The following is an 18,019-nucleotide window of genomic DNA, read 5'->3' as shown; positions in this document are numbered from 1 at the left end:
TTATTCACTCTTTTTCCTTTTATATTCCTCCAACTAGATAATACCAATAGGCCTATATCCAAGGTCACTGATTCCTTTTCTGCCTGCTCAAATCTACTGTTGAGCTCCTCCAGTAAAATTTACATTTCAGGGACTGGCCTGGTGGCATAGTGGTTAAGTTCCGTGCATCCCGCTTTGCTGGCCTGGGGTTCACAGATTCAGATCCCTGACACTGACCTAGCACCACTCATCAAGCCACACTGTGGCAGCATCCCACGTAAATTAGAGGAAGGTTGGCACGGATGTTAGCTCAGCGACAATCCTCCTCAGGTAAAAAGAGGAAAATCGGCCACAGATGTTAGCACAGGACCAATCTTCCCCACCAAAAAAAAATTTACATTTCAGTTATTGTACTTTTCAACTCCATAATTTCTGTTTGGTTCTTTTTAATACTTTCTGTCTCTTTATTGATATTCTCCATTTAATGAGAAATCATTCTCATACTTTCCTTTAGTTCTTTATACATGGTTCTTTTTTAGTTCTTTGAACATATTTAAAATAGCTGATTTAAAAATCTTTGTCAAGTAAGTCCAACATCTGGGCTTCTTCAGGGATGGTTTCTACTGACTGCTCCCCGCCACCCATGTATGGGCCATACTTTCTTGTGTCTTGGAATGCTATATAATTTTTATTGACAACTGAACATTTAAAATAATGTAGTGTGACAACTCTGGAAATCAAATTCTCCCCATTCCCAGGGTTTGTTGTTGTTGCTATATGCTGTTCTAGAGTGTCTTAAAACTTCTGAAAAGCAGCCAGAGAAAAGGAGCACTTTACCTTCATGGATGTAAAAATAAGATTGATGGATGGCTTTGTAACAGAAAAAAATTAGGCCAGAAGACAAAAAAAAATGACATTTTTAAGTGTTTGGGGGAAACTATCAACCTAGAGCTATATACACAGAGAAAACATCTTTCCAAAATGAAAGGTATACACGAGTTAGTATACACACACATATTTTCTTGCTTTGTTAGCTAAGACGGCCAAGAAGCAATGACACCTCAGTGGTAATAAATATACCTAGCACCTAGATCTTGGTTTCTAATGATATTCTCCAATAGAGGCAACCAGGCCTCCTTGAGGCAGTGGCTCTTTCTAGGATTGGAACAGAAAATAGACAAGATGAGCCTGAAGCATCTTGTAGTCCTGAATAGTAAGAAAGTCCTCAAGAAAAAAGAAAACACAATGATGGGGGTGTTTTAGTGGCCAGAGATGGAACAATTTAAAGAAGAAAATAAATAAATTAGTATTGGGTTATAAGCCAAAGTATAAAATAAATATCCATGAGTCCATATTGATATACATAAATTACCAAATAAATAAATAAATAGAGGGAAATAGACAAAACTCCCATGCAGAAGAATTCTAAGTAATTTATGAAGATACTCTACTCTCAAGGAGATGGAGCATAACTCCCCACTCTTCAAGTGTGGGTTGTGTATAGTGACTTCCTTCTAAAAAGGACAGTATGGAAATGAGGGAACTTTACAGTGGAAAAAACCTGACAAACACAACCTCAGCCAGGTGACCAAGGTTAACATCAATAGTGATAAGTCATATTGGTGGTGTGCACCCCTTATATGATGTGATGACAATGGCACTTTAGCTCTAGGTTCTTCCTCCCAAAGCCCATAATCTCAGTCTAATGATGAGAAAATGTCAGATAAATCCTAGTTGAGGGACATTCTGCAAAACGTCTTACCGGAACTCCTCAAAACTGTAATGGTCATCAAAAACTAGGAAAATCTCAGAAACTGTCACAGCCAAGACGAGCCGAAGGAGACATAATGACTAGATGCAACGTGGTATCCTGGATGTGATCCTGGAATAGAAAAAGGTATAAACTAAGGAAATCTGGATAAAGTATGGACACTTTAATTGTTCATAATTTAAAAAAAATTTTCATTAATGATGACTTATATGCTACACTGATATAAGATGTTAATAATAGGAGAAACTGAGTACAGAGTATATAGGACGTCTATACTATCTTCACAACTTTTCTGTAAATCTAAAATTATTTTAAAATAAAAAGCATATTTTAAAATGGGGGAAAATTATTATTTCTCAACTAATAAAAGCTGAGAAAATTAATTCTTGGAAGATCTTCAGTATAAGAAATACTAAAAGAGTTCTTCTGGTTGAATAAAAATGATCCTAGATGGAAACATGGAATGGCTGAAATGAAGAATACCAAATTTTAAAACAGCATTTACTACAATATGTTGTTGGGTTTAAACATATGCAGAAGTGAAATATATGATAACAATAGCACACAATAGGGGAGGAGAGTAAATGGAGTTAAGCTGTCGTGGTTTTTTGCATTGTTGAGAAAGGGGTAATAATAGTAATAAACCCTAATAAGTCACAGATGCATATTGTAATCTCTAGGGTAATCACTAAATAATTATTTAAATATATAATTAAAAGTGTGTAAACAATAAAGAAAAATATGGAATAATGGAAAATGTTTAATCCAAAGGAATGTAAGAAAGGAGAAATAAAGAACAAATAACAGATGATATGATTGGAATATTAATAGCAAGATGGTAAATTTAAGTTCAACAATATTATATTTAAATGGAGTAAATAATCCAATTCAAAAACAAAGATTATCAGACTGGATTTTAAAATTAATCAACTATATGCCATTTACAACAGGTGCAATTCAGATATAAAAATACCACATGGGGCCAGCCTGGTGGCACAGCAAAACTCACACATTCCACTTTGGTGGCCTGGGGTTCGTCAGTTCGGATCCCGGGTGCGGACATGGCACCGCCTGGCAAGCCATGCTGTGGTAGGCGTCCCACATATAAAGTAGAAGAAGTTGGGTATGGATGTTAGCCCAGGGCCAGTCTTCCTCAGCAAAAAGAGGAGGATTGGCGGCAGATGTTAGCTTAGGGCTAATCTTCCTCAAAAAAAAAAAAAAAAACCACGTAAATTGAAAATAAAAGGATAGAAAGAGATATTTCATACAAACACTATCTGAAAGAAAACTAATATGATTATATTAATATCAGATGAAGTACACTTTAATACTAGAAGAATTTCTAGAAATAAAGAGGGACATTTCCCTTTTTTAACTAGCACTCTCAGAAACATCTTTTATACATGTGTTTTTACATAGTATATTACATGCACCACAGCACGATCTTCACATTCTTCCACTGAAAATACTACCCTGATGCAATGAACAATTGAATTCTTAGAAACAGCTTTTATACCTGTCTTTACATAGTGTATTATGCACACAATAGTGTGGTGAATACATTCTCTTACTGATATAACACTGTCCAGATTCACATGTGCAACTAGTACAAAGACGGACATTTCTTAGTGATAATGTGTTGACACAAGAGAAGATAAAGCAATCTTAAATGTGTTTGAACCTAAAAACATAGCTTCAAAATATGTAAATCAAATGTTGACCAAACTAAAAGGAGAAGAGACAATTCCATGATGGGATTACACTAGAAATCAATAAGAAAAAGATAACTAGAAAATCCTCAGTTGTTTGGAAATTAAGCAGCAAGCTTCTGAACAACTTTTGAATCAAAGAATAAGCAACAATGAAAATAAGAAAATATTTTGAACCAAATGCTAAGGAAAATATGACATAAAAACTTGTGGAATGCAACTAAAAGGTGCTTAGAAGGAAAATAACAGCTTTACTTAAAAAAGAAAAACGTTTGAAAATTGGTGATTTAAACTTCCATCTCAAAAAGCAAAAAAATGAGCAATTTGAACTCAAAGAACATAGTAAAAGGAAATAGCAAAGATACAAGCATAAATCTGTGAAATAGAAAACACATGTACAATTGAGAAAATGAACAAAGCCAAAAGCTTGTCCATTGAAACATTAACAAAATTGGTAAATTTCTAGTAAGACTGATAAAAAAGAGATAAAACACCAATTATTAATATCAATATACCAATTATTGATACCAACAATGAACGGAGACATCTTTGTAGATCCTACAGACATTTTAAAAAGAAGATATTATGAACAACTCCATGACAATAAATTTAATAATTTAGATGAAATGGACTAATTTATTTGGAAAAACAAAAAAGAGCTTCCCAAACCTGACACAAGAAAATGAAATCTAATTAGTCCTTTATGTAATACAACAATTAAGTCTTTAAGAATCTTCCTATAATTTTAGCTCAGGGCCAGTCTTCCTCAGCAAAAAGAGGAGGATTGGCAGCAGATGTTAGCTCAGGGCTGATCTTCCTCAAAAAAAAAAAAATCTTCCTATAAAGTAAACTGCAGGCTGAGATGTCTTCAATGATAAATTCTTCTAAACATTTAAATGTGGGGGGGGGGGCGGGGGGGGAATCCCTATATTACCCAGATTTTTCCAGAAAATAAAAAATAGGGAAGACTTCCAAACTCATTTTTTGAGGCCAGCATATCTCAGATAGCAAAACCTGACATGGACATTACAAAAAAGGAAGACTACAAACCAATATCTCTCAGGATCAAGGACACAAAACTCCTAAACACAATATTAACAAATAGAATTTGATGATTTATAGAAAGAATAATATATCATGGCCATGGGATACCTGAGGAATTCAAGATTGGTTTAACATTCAAAAATCAATTGATATAATTCAACACATGAACAGAATAAAGGATAAAACAATATGGCTTTCTCAGTAGATGGGGGAAAAGGATTTGATTAAAAATCACATGTTCATGATAAAAATGCTAAGAAAACTAGAAAGAGAAAGAAACTTCTTTAATTTGATAATGGATAGGTTCAAAAACTCAGGGCTAACATTTTGATTAATGGTGAAATATTAAATACTTTCCCTGAATTCAGGAACAAGACAAGCATGTCCACTATTATCACTTCTATTTAAGGTTACACTGAAGGTTTGCAGCAGTGTAATAAGGCAAGAAAAAGAAACAACAGATAGGAAGATTGAAAATGAAGTAAAATTGTCATTATTTGCTGATGGCATGATTGTGTGTATAGAAAATCCAAAACAATCAACAAACCAACCATTAAAAGTAATCCATGAATTTAGCTTGGAGCAAGCAACAAACAATTAGCACATTTTAAAAAATTTCATTTAAAACAGCATCAAAAAATCCTCTAGGTACCTAGGAATAAATCTAATAAAAGTTATTGAAGACCTGTCTACTGAAAACTACAAATTTTCTAATATACTTCCTAAATGTCTGAGAGATTTCAAAAGTTCTAAGTAATTGGAAGTATATATTATGCTTATTCATTGGAAGACAATGTTTTTACAGCAAAGTTAAAGAAAGAACAATACACAGCTACATACAACAACATGGATACTTCACAGATACAATGTTGGTCAAAAGAAGACAGACAAAAGAGTACATACTGAATGATTTCATTTATATGAAGGTCAAGAACAATCAAAGCTAATTTATGGTGATAGAGGTGAGAATAAGCAGTCACCTTTGGGAAGTGATGACCAGGAGTCAGCATAAAGGAGCCCTCTGGGGTGTCAATAATGTTTATCTTGATCTGGGAGGTGGTTTCATGAGTATATACATATGCAAAATTTCATAGAGGCATATATGTGTTTTGTGCACTCTACTATAGTCTGTTATATCTCAATTTTTAAAAATTTTAAAAAGAAATAAGAAAAAGCAATGGGAAACCATTAGAAGTGTTAAAGAAGGTGAACGACATGATCCAATTTATGGTTTAAAAATAGGTTTTGTGCGAGAACAGACTAGAAGAGGGCAGGAGCAGAAGCCAGAAGAACAGTTAAGAGGCTATTGCATGGGCCAGGCAAGGAGTTGTTGACCTTAAAAATAAAAGCCAGCCATTTTATTAGCAAAAAGTGGGTTTACTCAGGAATAGCAAAGAATTACAATTCAGGACATGCTATCTATGGTTAACGGCAGGTAAGTCTGGAGAACAAAGAAGAGGAGCGTTCTTTCATAGAGGCGAAGGAAGAGTTGGGAGGGGCTGTTGTAACAAAGAGTTCCTTGGAGGAAGCTGGGAGTTCTAAGTGTAATGGCTTTTCACGGGCTGAGCTGTGACAGTCCCTCATTGGCTGAGCTGTTGCCAGGCCAGGAGAAGATCTTCTTTCCTCCTGCTGGGGTGGCAAAGCGGGCTTCTTCCTATTGCGTCTGCAATTGACGTCTGGTGGTAGGGCTTGCGAGCTCTCCCTTCTGGCCTGACTCCCCTTGAAATAAGTTTCTGTTTACTAATTTTCACAGAGTGATGGTTACCTAGAGTGGAACCACGACGGTGGCAATGGAGAGAAGACGCATTGCAGAGAGGTGTGGGAGCAGGTTCTGCAGGACATGGGGAGCGAGAGGAAAGTGTCAGGAATATCTTTTTGGGGTTCCACCATAGGAGATGAAAGCGGAACAGCAGAGGAAGGCCAGGGGAAAAAATGAGGACTAACACTTGGGGTGGGAGTAGAGACTGTGAAAAAGAGCGATGGGAGAAGGCTGAAGATTTCCTGAAGCGGGAGGCGAGGTCTGGCGGGAACAGTTGAGGCAGGGCCTGCGAAAGCGCCTGGAGAGCGCACGTCGGGATGGGTAGGAGCGTTGGGATTAAGGTGCTCAGAGGAAAGGCGGCAGCTTGGCCTCGCGAGTGGGAAGGTGACTCCAGGGACGCGAGAGGTCGCTAAGGAATGCTCTTGGAGATGGGGGCAGACCCGTAGGAGCAGTGGCGCCGGGATCAGACCGGCAGGACTAGGATGCCAGTAGGCCCCGCCCAGGGGGCCTGGAAATACTGGACAAAGGAGTGCGGGGAGTGGGGGTCCGCTCCTGGCGCGGAACCAATTGTGACGACTGCGAGGTTTCTGGCCGGCGCTACAAAGGTGACACACGGGGGAGGCGGCGTGCGTCGGCGTGACGCGGCCGCGCGAGACCGGCAGGGCCCAGGCGGCGACGGCGACGGCGGCGGCGGCAGCGAGAGGCGCGGTGGCGACCAGGGGCCGGCCAGCCTGACCACCATGAGCACCAAGCAGATCACTTGCAGGTCAGCGCGCCGGGCCCGAGGGCCCCAGGGCTGCCGCCCGGGAGGGCGGGGCGGGGCGGGTTCGCGGGCGGCGTCCGAAGGCGGCGCTGGCGCTGCGGCCCGAGCCCGGACCGGCCGGCGCGAGCGCAGAGCGTGTGGCCGCTGGGCTGGAGGGACGGGCGCTCCGGGGCCGGGCCGGGGGGGGCCCCGCGGGGCGGGCTCCGCGGACTCAGTGTGGCAGGAACAGGAGGCCTGGAGTCGAGTCGGGGGGTGCTGAGAGAGCGGTGACCGGGGGTCGGGCTCCGCGGCAGCGGCCGTGAGCCGGCGCCGAGGGCCTCTGGGAATCTGGGCCCCCAGGCCGCCTTCGCCTCCGGGATCTGAAGAAGTCCGGTGCGACCTCAGCTTGCAGAGGGGTCGCAAGTGAGAACTGTCGTGCGGAAAATGGAAACGGCAGGTAGCGGTCACCGCAAGTTTGTTGATTGCCCCACGTTTCCAAGACTGTTACAGTCATTGTCACTAGATTCCCCAGGAACACTGCTAGGCAGGTATTATTTCCCTTTTACAGTGCAGGAAACTCAGACTGAAAGAAACCGAGTGCTGCTCTTCAGTCTCAATGAGAGGCCCGTTTACGTGGAGAAATCCAACGGTAATGGATGGATCTAGGCGGGTGCTGGTGGAAAATTCAAAACCGCATGGCTGCACTGTGACTGCTCATGTCAAGTAGAAAAAGCTTGCTTATGTAACACCCCAGTTCCTTGGTACCTTGAGGCCTGCCGGCAGTGGGATCCTGCTCTTCCTGAACTGATAACTTGGATATTACGAATTTTATTTTAATCATTGGTTTCAGTTAAATCTGTGAGGGAAACATGGCTAAAAAAAAGCCCAATTGTATGGTTTGGTTATGTAATAAACGGTTTATTTAAGTATCATCTATGTTTTTACTTCTCTTCATCAGTATGAACAGTTGAGAAGTGACTGTGTAAAAAGTTTTCTGTTGGTGTTGGTCTGTATTAACTGTTCAGCGAGTTTATCCAAGGCCCCTGTGGCTAATATTAAGCACTTGTCAGAAATTTGCACTTAGGTCTGTAGAAAAGAATTTTCCCAGGTTGTTTGTACTAGAACATCTTTTGTGAAGACCTGTGTATGTGTGTGTTTTTATTTGGATAAAGTTTCTCCTGTTGCAGCAATACTCTCAGTCCTTGTGGACGGCATAGCAAATTCCGGCTATTGCTTCTAAGATGTGTCCACAAAGCAGTGCACGTTTCCATAGTGCTTGATAATTGAATCTCAACTGTGTGTGGTGTCTAATTTCACAGATAAGGAAAGCTTATGCTCAGAAAGACTTGAGAGTTGCCCCTAACTTCACATCTCACTACAGAAACGAAAACTTAAATCAGGATCGTCTTGCTTTTTCCTTCTGTGCTGAGAGTTGGCCTGACCTGAACGCTTTAATTCTGTGTCCCGAACAGATGTGTCCTGCAGGATGTGCAGTTGCGTGTAAACTCTGAGTGGGCTGGAATGCTGGGAAGGGATAAGTTCTAAGTACTAACCGGTGTTTGTTGGGGGGCTTACAATGTGCCAGGCGCTCTTTGAGGTGCTCTATCAGCCATTTCAGCCATATCGCGTGTCATCCAGCAACTGGATTCCACAGATGGTGAAACTAAGGCTAGGCATTGAAGTGGCTTGGCCAGGGCTGTTCAGCTTCCAAGCGGCAGAGGTGTGGCATCAGAATCCATGCTCTTGGAGACTGTATAGCTCCCAAATAAGTTTGGGAAATGCTAAAGTTTCTTTACTGCAGGAGTTTTCAAAGCTTTTGATATGCTCATATGAAAGGTAAATTCATCCAAAAACATGCAGAAAGTAAAAGAGGTTTACTTGCAAAAGGATATGAAAGAGTCGGACCTCACGGGACTGTGTCGCCAAATAAAAAACACATTTAAATGAAAAAACCTGCAATACTACCAGGAGTACCAAGTGTGTTCACGGTGGAAAAGCTTTTTTCACTGTATTATCTTATTCACTGAAGTCTTATCTCCAGACATTGGTAACTTACAGGAAGTGTTCAAGGTATGATTTGTTTTGGGGACCAGACCTAAACAGGGTGCTCAGCTGTTTTTGGTTTATTTCAGGGAGCAAAGTGTTTTTTGGTTTGTTTTCCTGACTGTGGAATGTGATATATGTGCTTATTCTGAGCGGCAGCAGGACAAAGTGTTAGTTTTGCTTCCATTCTAATCTTCGATACTTCCCTCTAAGAGATGAATGTAAAATGCTAGGATTCTCAGACTTAACGACGAAAACACTCTGTATGTTATTGCCTGGAATGGCAAGAATAGCTGCTCACACAGTTGTGCTACCACTCAGCTCTGCTGGTTGCTTGACAAGCCTCTCTGTCCAGCATCTCAATCCGGGCATCATTTTTTGCTGATTCTTTTTCCAAACCGTCTTCCAATCTGTTTTCAAAGTCCTGGTGCAGGCCTTATTATAGCTCGGTAGCCAGTTTCTTTGTTCGCCTCCTGAGGTGATAGAGGTCCCTTTGTTTCATAATCACTAGTAGAAAACCCAGAATTCCGATTTCCTGAGAGTCAAGCCTAGAGCTTTTGATTCTTTGAAAGTCACAAAATATGGGGGATCTTGTCAGCCAGTAAGTGGTAGGAAGAACTTGAGCTCCAAAGTTGGGCGGTTTGGATTCTGACACTGGTACCACCTGTGCCACAGTGTCCTCACCTGTAAAATGGAGCTGGTGTGCCTAACACAGCAGGGTTGGTTAAGAGATTAGATAATAATAACAACAAACTACCTTAGAGCATTTATGATGTATTAAGCCAAGCACTTACAGTTAAACCTCTCAGTACTGTGTCACAGCAGTCTATGAAGTAGAATTATTATAATCATATTACAGTTAGGCAAACTGAGGTTTGGCGTTTAAATAATTTGCTCAAGGCCACATAGCAAGCTGCCTGACTTCAGATTCTTCATTTAACCACTACACTGTACTGTATTTCATTCCCACCTTTAATAAGTTTAATTCAACCCTACCTGCATTCCCAGCGTTAGCTCCCTTCCCACCCCCCCCCCCTTTTTTTTTTTTTGGAGGAAGATTAGCCCTGAGCTAACTGCTGCCAATTCTCCTCTTTCTGCTGAGGAAGCCTGGCCCTGAGCTAACATCCATGCCCATCTTCCTCTACTTTATATATGGGATGCCTACCACAGCATGGCATGCCAAGTGGTGCCATGTCCACACCCAGGATCCAAACCGGTGAACCCCGGGCCACCGAAACAGAATGTGCGCACTCAACCGCTGTGCCACCGGGCTGGCCCCTCCCTTCCCTCTTGATGGATCTGTTGTCACAAGCAGTACAGCCATAAAATTTAAGCCTGTGAAAATATGCAGGAATATGTGAAGGAAGGTGACACTGAGAATGCAGATTACCCATATACTGGGAAATGATTGGCAAAAGCATTTTGCTAGAGGCAGGCACCATTGACAGGCCTACAGCAAACCAGATTGATTCCCTTTCACTCAGCCCTTGGCCTTGCCTAGAGCTGCTGGTGATTCTGTGGCTGGTAGTAAACCTGATATCCTTTGCAACAAACAATAGCCATACTGTCTGAAACAGTCTTTTGGGGTCACCCAGGATAACAGACCCTTTTGGAGTGTCCCCCAGAAAGAATTACCCTATTCTGAGTCTCTAGCTAGGAACTTGCTACCTGCACCCCACCCCCCACCCCAATTTATACCTCAGTCTTCTCTCTAGGAAGATGGAAGGGATGGTTTGGCCATGAGGAAGGGTGCGCAGTTGGTGATCCATTATAAGATACAACATGAAAGAGCCCTGGATTAAGTTTAGTATAACATAAATGGGGAGGGATGGCTATAAGCGGATGACAAGGATGCCCCAAAGGACAAGCAGGAGGCGCTCAAGCTAGTTTTGTGTTTGTCACTGGAGATTGGAAATGGTGACATATGCTACAAAAATAGGACTGGGTTGGCTTCCGCTCTTATATAAATTTGTTTCATTTGCCTTTCTTAAAGGCAGTGATGGTGGTCTAGAAGTTATTTTGAACCTGGTTAAATCTCAGCTCAGTCACTGACAGGAGTGAAATGGCTTGCATGAAGTCAGCAGCTTATAAGTGGCAAAACTAACTAGAAGACCCAGTTGGTGGTTAAATATGTATATATTTAAATATATATAAATATATATATATTTTATGGGAAAGATAATTAGCGAGTGCAGTTTCCAAGGCAAGTTTTCTGAATAGGACTTAATGGGAATTGTGGTAGGATTATGAAAGGCGTCCTTGTAGGACCACTGTTAAAAATCTCTGCTTTTGCTTGCCTGGTTAACAAGCGGTATCTGGTAGAGGACCTCTGGGAGTCTTCTACTCTGATTCTTTCAGGAAATCTTCTTGTCTACTTTTTCCAAAAGAAACTGTTAATGAAGTTTTTGTTGGATTTCATTTTTGTGGAACTCTTTATACAGCCATTTGAATCTGTTCTCTTCCAGAATTTATGAGTTTATTAATCCTGATGCCTCTTTGTCGTTCAGACTTGGCTCTTGGCACTGATTTTTTTTTTCACTTTATACCTTCAAACGTCGAAGATTACCATATGTGAGGATGAATGAAATAACATTGCAGTCTTGAGTAGCTTTTCTCAAAAAGAGTTAAACTACAGTCATGCATCACTCAGCCACAGGGATACATTTTGAGAAATGCGTCATTAGGCGATTTCGTCATTGCATGAACATCGTAGAATGTACTTAGACAAACCTAGATGGTATAGCCTACTACACACCTAGGCTATATGGTACAAATCTTATGGGACTACTGTCATATATGTGGTCCATCATTGACCAAAATGTCGTTATGTGGCACATGGCTGTATTTAGAAGTGTAATATAGTTTTGTGTCCAGTAACCCCAAGACCACCCCTGTATTCAGAGATTGGCTAGAAGAACCCACCGGACTCAGCATATAGTTGTATTCAAGATTTATTACAGGGATGTGGGAAGGAGTCACAGCTAGATTATAAGGGAAAAGACACAGGTGGCATCTGGAGGAACCCACGTGTAGGCTTCCCACCTTCACTCCCTCCTGTAAAGGGTCACACAGCACATTCTTCCCCCAGCAACAAAAATGCAGCAACAAGTGCCCAGGGAAACCCATTAGAGATTAAGTGCCTAGGCTGGTGACCCTCTGCCTAGCATGTACCGAAATTCCAGACTCCCAGAAGAAAAGCAGATGTTCAGCATAAACCACATTGTTTGTACAGACAATTTAGACACAATAAGCCACTCTTATCACTTAGGGAAATTTTATATCAGTGTAGGGAACTGTTTACCAGCCAAGTCCCAGTTGCTTGCAGGGGCCAGCCTTATAAGCAGGCTTTTCTAAGGATAGCAGGCTCAAACCTGGTATATTAACTCTTTTCTGCACACTTTCAACATCGGTATTGTGACTAACAAGATCCCTGTAGTATAGCCCTTTTTTTTTAAGTTTCTAACAAGAATACCCTTAGTCTGTCAGGTTCTGTACCTTTTTTCTTCCTTTCTTTCTAAGTAAACCTATAACAGCCTTATAGCAAGTTACCGTACAGTCTCTGATCTAGTGGAAGACCCCCACGGGGTGTTGCCTGGGAAAAGCCTACCTGACCACCTAGAAAAGACCTTAGAGGACAGCACCTCAGTATAGTCCCTTAAGTCGCAGGGTCCAGTTCTCATGTTTGTGGGCTCAGAAGTTTGATTGTGTTGGTGTACTTAGAGGTGGCTCATGCTAGCCAAACTCAGGAGATGCTGACATATAAACGAGAATACTGTCACGCGCCACATAATAGCATTTTGATCAACAACAGACCATGTATACGATGGTGGTCCCATAAGATTAGTTCTGTATAGCAGTAGGTGTGCAGGAGGCTGTACCATCTAGGTTTGTGTAAGTGCACTCCATGATGTTCACAATGACAAAATCGCCTGACAACACGTTTCTCAGAACGTATCCCTGTTGTTAAGCGACGCATGACTATACTCTTATCATTTTCCTGGGAGAAAAGAAACTGTCAGGTGGGCCTGGTCAGCACTTCCTCTGCTTTGGGGAAGATGAACAGGCCAAGAAAGTTAGAATTATACTTGGTGAGCAGGGAGGGAGGTAAGGTCTTCAGATCTTGTGGCTTCCAGCTGGGGCAGCCTCCCAGGCCCATCATAAGGGTCAGCGTGTAGCATGAATGTCACGTGAGTTCTCTGGTACCCTTTCTCTGAGAAGAATATTCTGGGCCTCCTGACATTCCTGACCTTCCTTAGAGACCATTCCCCTCCCTCTGTTGTCAAGCCTTTTTCCATTTCCAGGCAGAGCCATATAATTGGTTAGGGTTAGGCTTTCTGTGTTCAATCACATCTAGTGATGTTCCAGTTGTGCCTTCTAAAGTCCTTCCCAGGCATTCTTCATTAGAGACCAGATGTTCCCAATGACATGTTCAAGAGCACTAGCTCTCTTGGGTCAGGGGCCCCAGATTGGGAAGTACCATACTATGTGCCTGCTACCAGTGGGTCTGTGGGGTTGCAGGAAGAGCCCACTCTGGGCTGGAGGGGTGAGAAGGTTTCTTGGGCCAAGCCAAGACTCATGCTGGTCCATGAAGGAAAGTGGGTTATAACAATTCAGTGAGTGAAAAATGGGGCACAGTATTTTAGACAAGGGCCACAGTATGGACAAAGGCAGAGTGACAGGGACTAGCTTATTTCACTTAGCATAATGTCCTCAAATTTCATCCATGTTGTCACATGTGTCAGAATTTGTCTTCTTTTTTAAAGCTGAATAATATTCTATTGTGTGTATATACCATATTTTGTCTATCCATTCATCCACTGATGGACACTTGGGTTCTTTCCACCTTTTGGCTATTGTGCTGCTGTGAACATGGGTGTACAAATACTTGAGTCTTTGCTTTCAGTTTTTTTGTGTGTATATACCCAAAAGTGAAATTGCTGGATCATCTGGTAATTCCATTTTTAATTTTTTTTTTTTTTTAGAGATTGGCACCTGGGCTAACATCTGTTGCCAATTTTTTTTTTTTAATTTATTTTTCTTCTTCTCTCCAAAGCCCCCCAGTACACAGTTGTATATTCTAGTTGTAGGTCCTTCTGGCTGTGCTGTGTGGGACGCCGCCTCAGCATGGCCTGATGAGTGGTGCTAGATCCACGTCCAGGATCCCAACTGGCAAAACCCTGGGCCGCTGAAGTGGAGTATGCAAACTTAATCACTTGGCCACGGGGCCGGCCCCTCCATTTTAAATTTTTTGAGGAAGCGCTTTACTGTTTTACATAGTAGCTGCACCATTTTACTGTATGTGCTGTTTTATGATTTTTTTTTTAAATATTTTTTTATTTTTCCTTTTTCTCCCAAAGCCCCCCGGTACATAGTTGTGTATTTTTAGTTGTGGGTCCTTCTAGTTGTGGCATGTGGGATGCCGCCTCAGCATGGCTTGATGAGCGGTGCCATGTCCGCGTCCAGGATTCAAACCATCAAAACCCTGGGCCGCCGAAGCAGAGCGTGCGCACTTAACCACTCAGCCATGGGGCTGGCCCCATTTAATCTGCTTTTTTCAGTTAATAATCTTCAACTTTCTATGTCAATAAATTTTCATTTATCTAATACCTAGTCTGTACTCAGATTTCCGCATTTGTCCCCAAAATGTCTTTTACATCTCATATGTCCAACCCAGAGTATAATCCAGGACTGAATCTTGCCTCTGGTTATTATGTACCTTATGTTCTGTCAGCTAACCTAGTGTAGCGCCCTCCTTCTCTTGTTCTTTTTTTTAACAGCTTTATTGAAGTATAATTTACCTAACATAAAATTCACCTGTTTCAATTGTACAATTCAAAGATTTTTAGTAAATTTACAGAGGTGTACAACCATCACCACAATTAAATTTTATAACATGTTCATCATCCCAGAAAAATCCCTTGTGCCCATTTGTAGACACTCCCTGTTACCCCCTCTCCCATCCCTAGGCAACCACGTATCTACTTTCTGTCCCTTTGGATTTGCCTTTTTTTTTGACATTACATATAAGTGGAATCATGCAATATGTGGTCCTTTGTGTCTGGCTCATTTCACTTACCATAATGTGTTTGAAGTTCATCCATGTTGTAGCGTGTATCATTACTTCATTCCTTTTTATTGCCAAATAATATCCCATTTTATGGATATATTACATTTTATTTATCCATTCACCAGTTGATGGAATTGTAAAAGTTTCATTTTTTGGCCGTTGTGAATAATGATGCTATGAACATTCATGTATAAGTGTTTGTGTGAATGTATGTTTTCATTTCTCTTGGGTAGACACCTAGGAGTGGAATTGTTGAGTCATATGGTAAATTTATATTTACATTTTTAAGAAACCACCAAACTTAGCCCTCCCCCTCCCCCCGCTTTTTTTCATGACGCTTACTTGTTGAAGAAACCTGGCCGACACACTGCTGCTGCTCTTGTGTTTCTCTGATTACTTCCTCATGATGTCTTTAGCTTGTTCTCAGTCTCCTGTGTTTCCTATGAACTGGGAGTTAGATTTGGAGTTTTATTGGATTCAAGTTAAATGTTTTTGGCTAGAACACATTACAAGTTATGTTGTATACTTCATTCATATTGGATCACAGCAGCAGACACATAATGTTTGAGTTTCATTTTTTTCCACGTAGATACTGGGTCCGGCATCATTTGTTGAAAAGACTCTTCTTTCCCCCATTGAATTACCTTGACACCTTTATCAAAAGTCTCTTGATGATGTATGTGTGATCCTATTCACAGGCTCTGTAAAGAGCCTCCCTCAGCCTCCTTGAACTCCAGTCTCTGACTCTTCAACTCAGCGGGACTGCTGTGCTCTGCTTGGGGTTCCCCTCCCTGCACCGGGTCTAGAACATACCTCCAGGCAGAAAGCCAGGCTGAACATGGGGCTCACCTCCCTGTTTCCCTTCTCTCAAGGACCACTCTTGTTTTGTCCATGTCTGAGAGCAGTTGTTTTATGTATTTTGTTCTGTCTTCTAGTGTTTTTACAGTGGGAAGGCAAGTTCCATACTCCTTCATGTGGAAAAAGCAAAAAATCTGTTCTCTTTCTTTCTTTCTTTGTCTCTGTACTTCAGTTTGGATAGTTTCTATTGCTATGTCTTCAAGTTTTCTGGGATTTTCTTTTGTAGTGTCTAATGTGCTGTTAAGCTTGTTCAGTGTAATTTTCATTTCAGATGTTATAGTTTTCATTTCTAGAATTCCATTTGGTTCTTTTTTGTATCTTCCATTTCTCTCCATATTATATTCATGCTTTCCTTTAATTCCTTCAGCATATCAAGCATAGTTATAATAGCTATTTTTTAAGTCCTGTCTGCTGAATCCATTATGTGTCATTCCTGTTATTGACTAATTTTTCTCCTGGTTATGGGTCACATTTTTCTGCTTTTTGGTATATCTAGTAATTTTTGATTGGATGGCAAACATTGTGTATTTCTGAGCATTTGGATTTTATTGTCTTCCTTCAAAGAGTGTTAAAGTTTGTTTTGGCTGACAATAAGTTATTTGCTATCAGCTTGATCCTTTCGAAGCTTGTTTTTCAAAAAGCTTTATTAGGACGGGTCTAAAATACTCTTCACTCTAGGACTCATTTACTCTTAGTACCAAGGCATGTCCCTCTGGGATCTCTGTGGTTTGCTCTGAGTATTCAACCAGGTCTCTCCACTCTGGCTGGGCAGAATTAGAATGCCTCCTAATTGTTCCTTCAGGGCCAGAACTGGACCTCTCAGTGGAACATTCTTACACATATCTTTTGGTGTTATCCTATCTTATTTGATCCTCACCACAGCTCAGTAAAGTAGGTAGGCAGTGTAATTTTCATTTTATAGATAAAGGTAGTGAGGCCAGGCAGGTTGGTTTTGCAACTTGCCTGTAGGTGGCAGGGCTGGATCTTGAGCCCAGGTCTCTCCAACTCCATTAAAATCATGTCCTTTAAGCTCCATGAGAACAGAGAGAACAGTTTTTCAGAGTATTTTCTCAGTTATGAGGCTCACATTTTACATATGGAACATACCTCACATTAAAAGGATGTATCTTAAAATAGAAATGTATAGGATAATTTTCTAGAAAACTGTTGTTGAATTAGATGTGGTGCCTCTAAAATCACTATGTATTAAAATCAAAGAAATATGTATATCTCCAGTGCCTAATAGAGCCTTGATACATAGTATATGCATAATAAATATTCGTATGCTAGGTTCAAGAATATGGCGACTTTATTTTAAAAACTGTGCTTCTAAAAGTTTTATGCCTCTGCTTGTCTCTTCAGGTATTTTATGCATGGCGTGTGTCGGGAAGGAAACCAATGCCTGTTCTCACATGACTTGGCCAACAGCAAGCCATCCACCATCTGCAAATACTATCAGAAGGGCTATTGCGCCTATGGAACTCGATGCAGGCAAGAGCCCCGCGTTCCCAACAGTTACACTTAGTTACACTGTCAGGGATTCGCATCCGTCATTTGGAGCATGGGTCTTGAGGGGAGAATTGTAATTTAACAGTAACATGACAACATTACAAAAAGTATGGCAGATAACTCTGAAACCTCAATTTCAGTACCTAAAAATAATTTTAATTTTTCAAAAACACTTTTCAGGCCTATTCTATGAGTCTGTAGTTATAAAACTGCACTCACAGTGTATGTAAGATTTTATATCTTGCTTTTTCCCCCTTAACGTGTCATAAGCTTTTTCCTATGCTGCTGCTTTATCTCCTAAGTGTAATTTTACCAAGTTTCATAGCGTTAATGTACCATCATTTTTTAACTGTCCCTCTGTTAGATATTTAAGTGGCTTCCAGTTTTTTGCTATGAGTACCCTTGCAGTGAACATTTATGAGCATATAGAGTCTTCCTTTTTTCCACTGACATCCATAGGCAAGTTTTGTAACTTCTAGCCAGGGAAACATTCCAAAAACCTATTCCCATGTTTTTGTAGTGAAGAGCTGATCTGTCT

General features: G+C 41.0%; 1 protein-coding gene and 1 long non-coding RNA gene across 2 annotated transcripts in view; both read left to right on the top strand.

Moving 5' to 3' along the window:
* Window positions 1–6,230: 6,230 nt before the first annotated feature.
* MKRN2 (makorin ring finger protein 2) overlaps window positions 6,231–18,019 on the top strand; it is a 27,931-nt gene continuing 16,142 nt past the window's right edge. Inside the window, exons 1-2 of the mRNA XM_023619945.2 lie at window positions 6,231–7,028; window positions 17,335–17,463. Of these exons, the coding sequence (XP_023475713.1) occupies window positions 6,745–7,028; window positions 17,335–17,463 (413 nt within the window). The 5' untranslated portion in view covers window positions 6,231–6,744. The remainder of the gene's footprint in view (window positions 7,029–17,334; window positions 17,464–18,019) is intronic.
* LOC138918021 (uncharacterized) lies at window positions 7,206–7,936 on the top strand. Its single transcript, XR_011426824.1, has 2 exons — window positions 7,206–7,461; window positions 7,573–7,936. It is a non-coding gene; the product is annotated as an uncharacterized lncRNA (long non-coding RNA).

Source organism: Equus caballus, chromosome 16 (assembly GCF_041296265.1).
Source record: "Equus caballus isolate H_3958 breed thoroughbred chromosome 16, TB-T2T, whole genome shotgun sequence".
Taxonomy (NCBI): domain Eukaryota; kingdom Metazoa; phylum Chordata; class Mammalia; order Perissodactyla; family Equidae; genus Equus; species Equus caballus.
The sequence above is the reverse complement of the archived record's forward strand: the minus strand, read 5'-3'. Positions and strand labels throughout refer to the sequence as shown.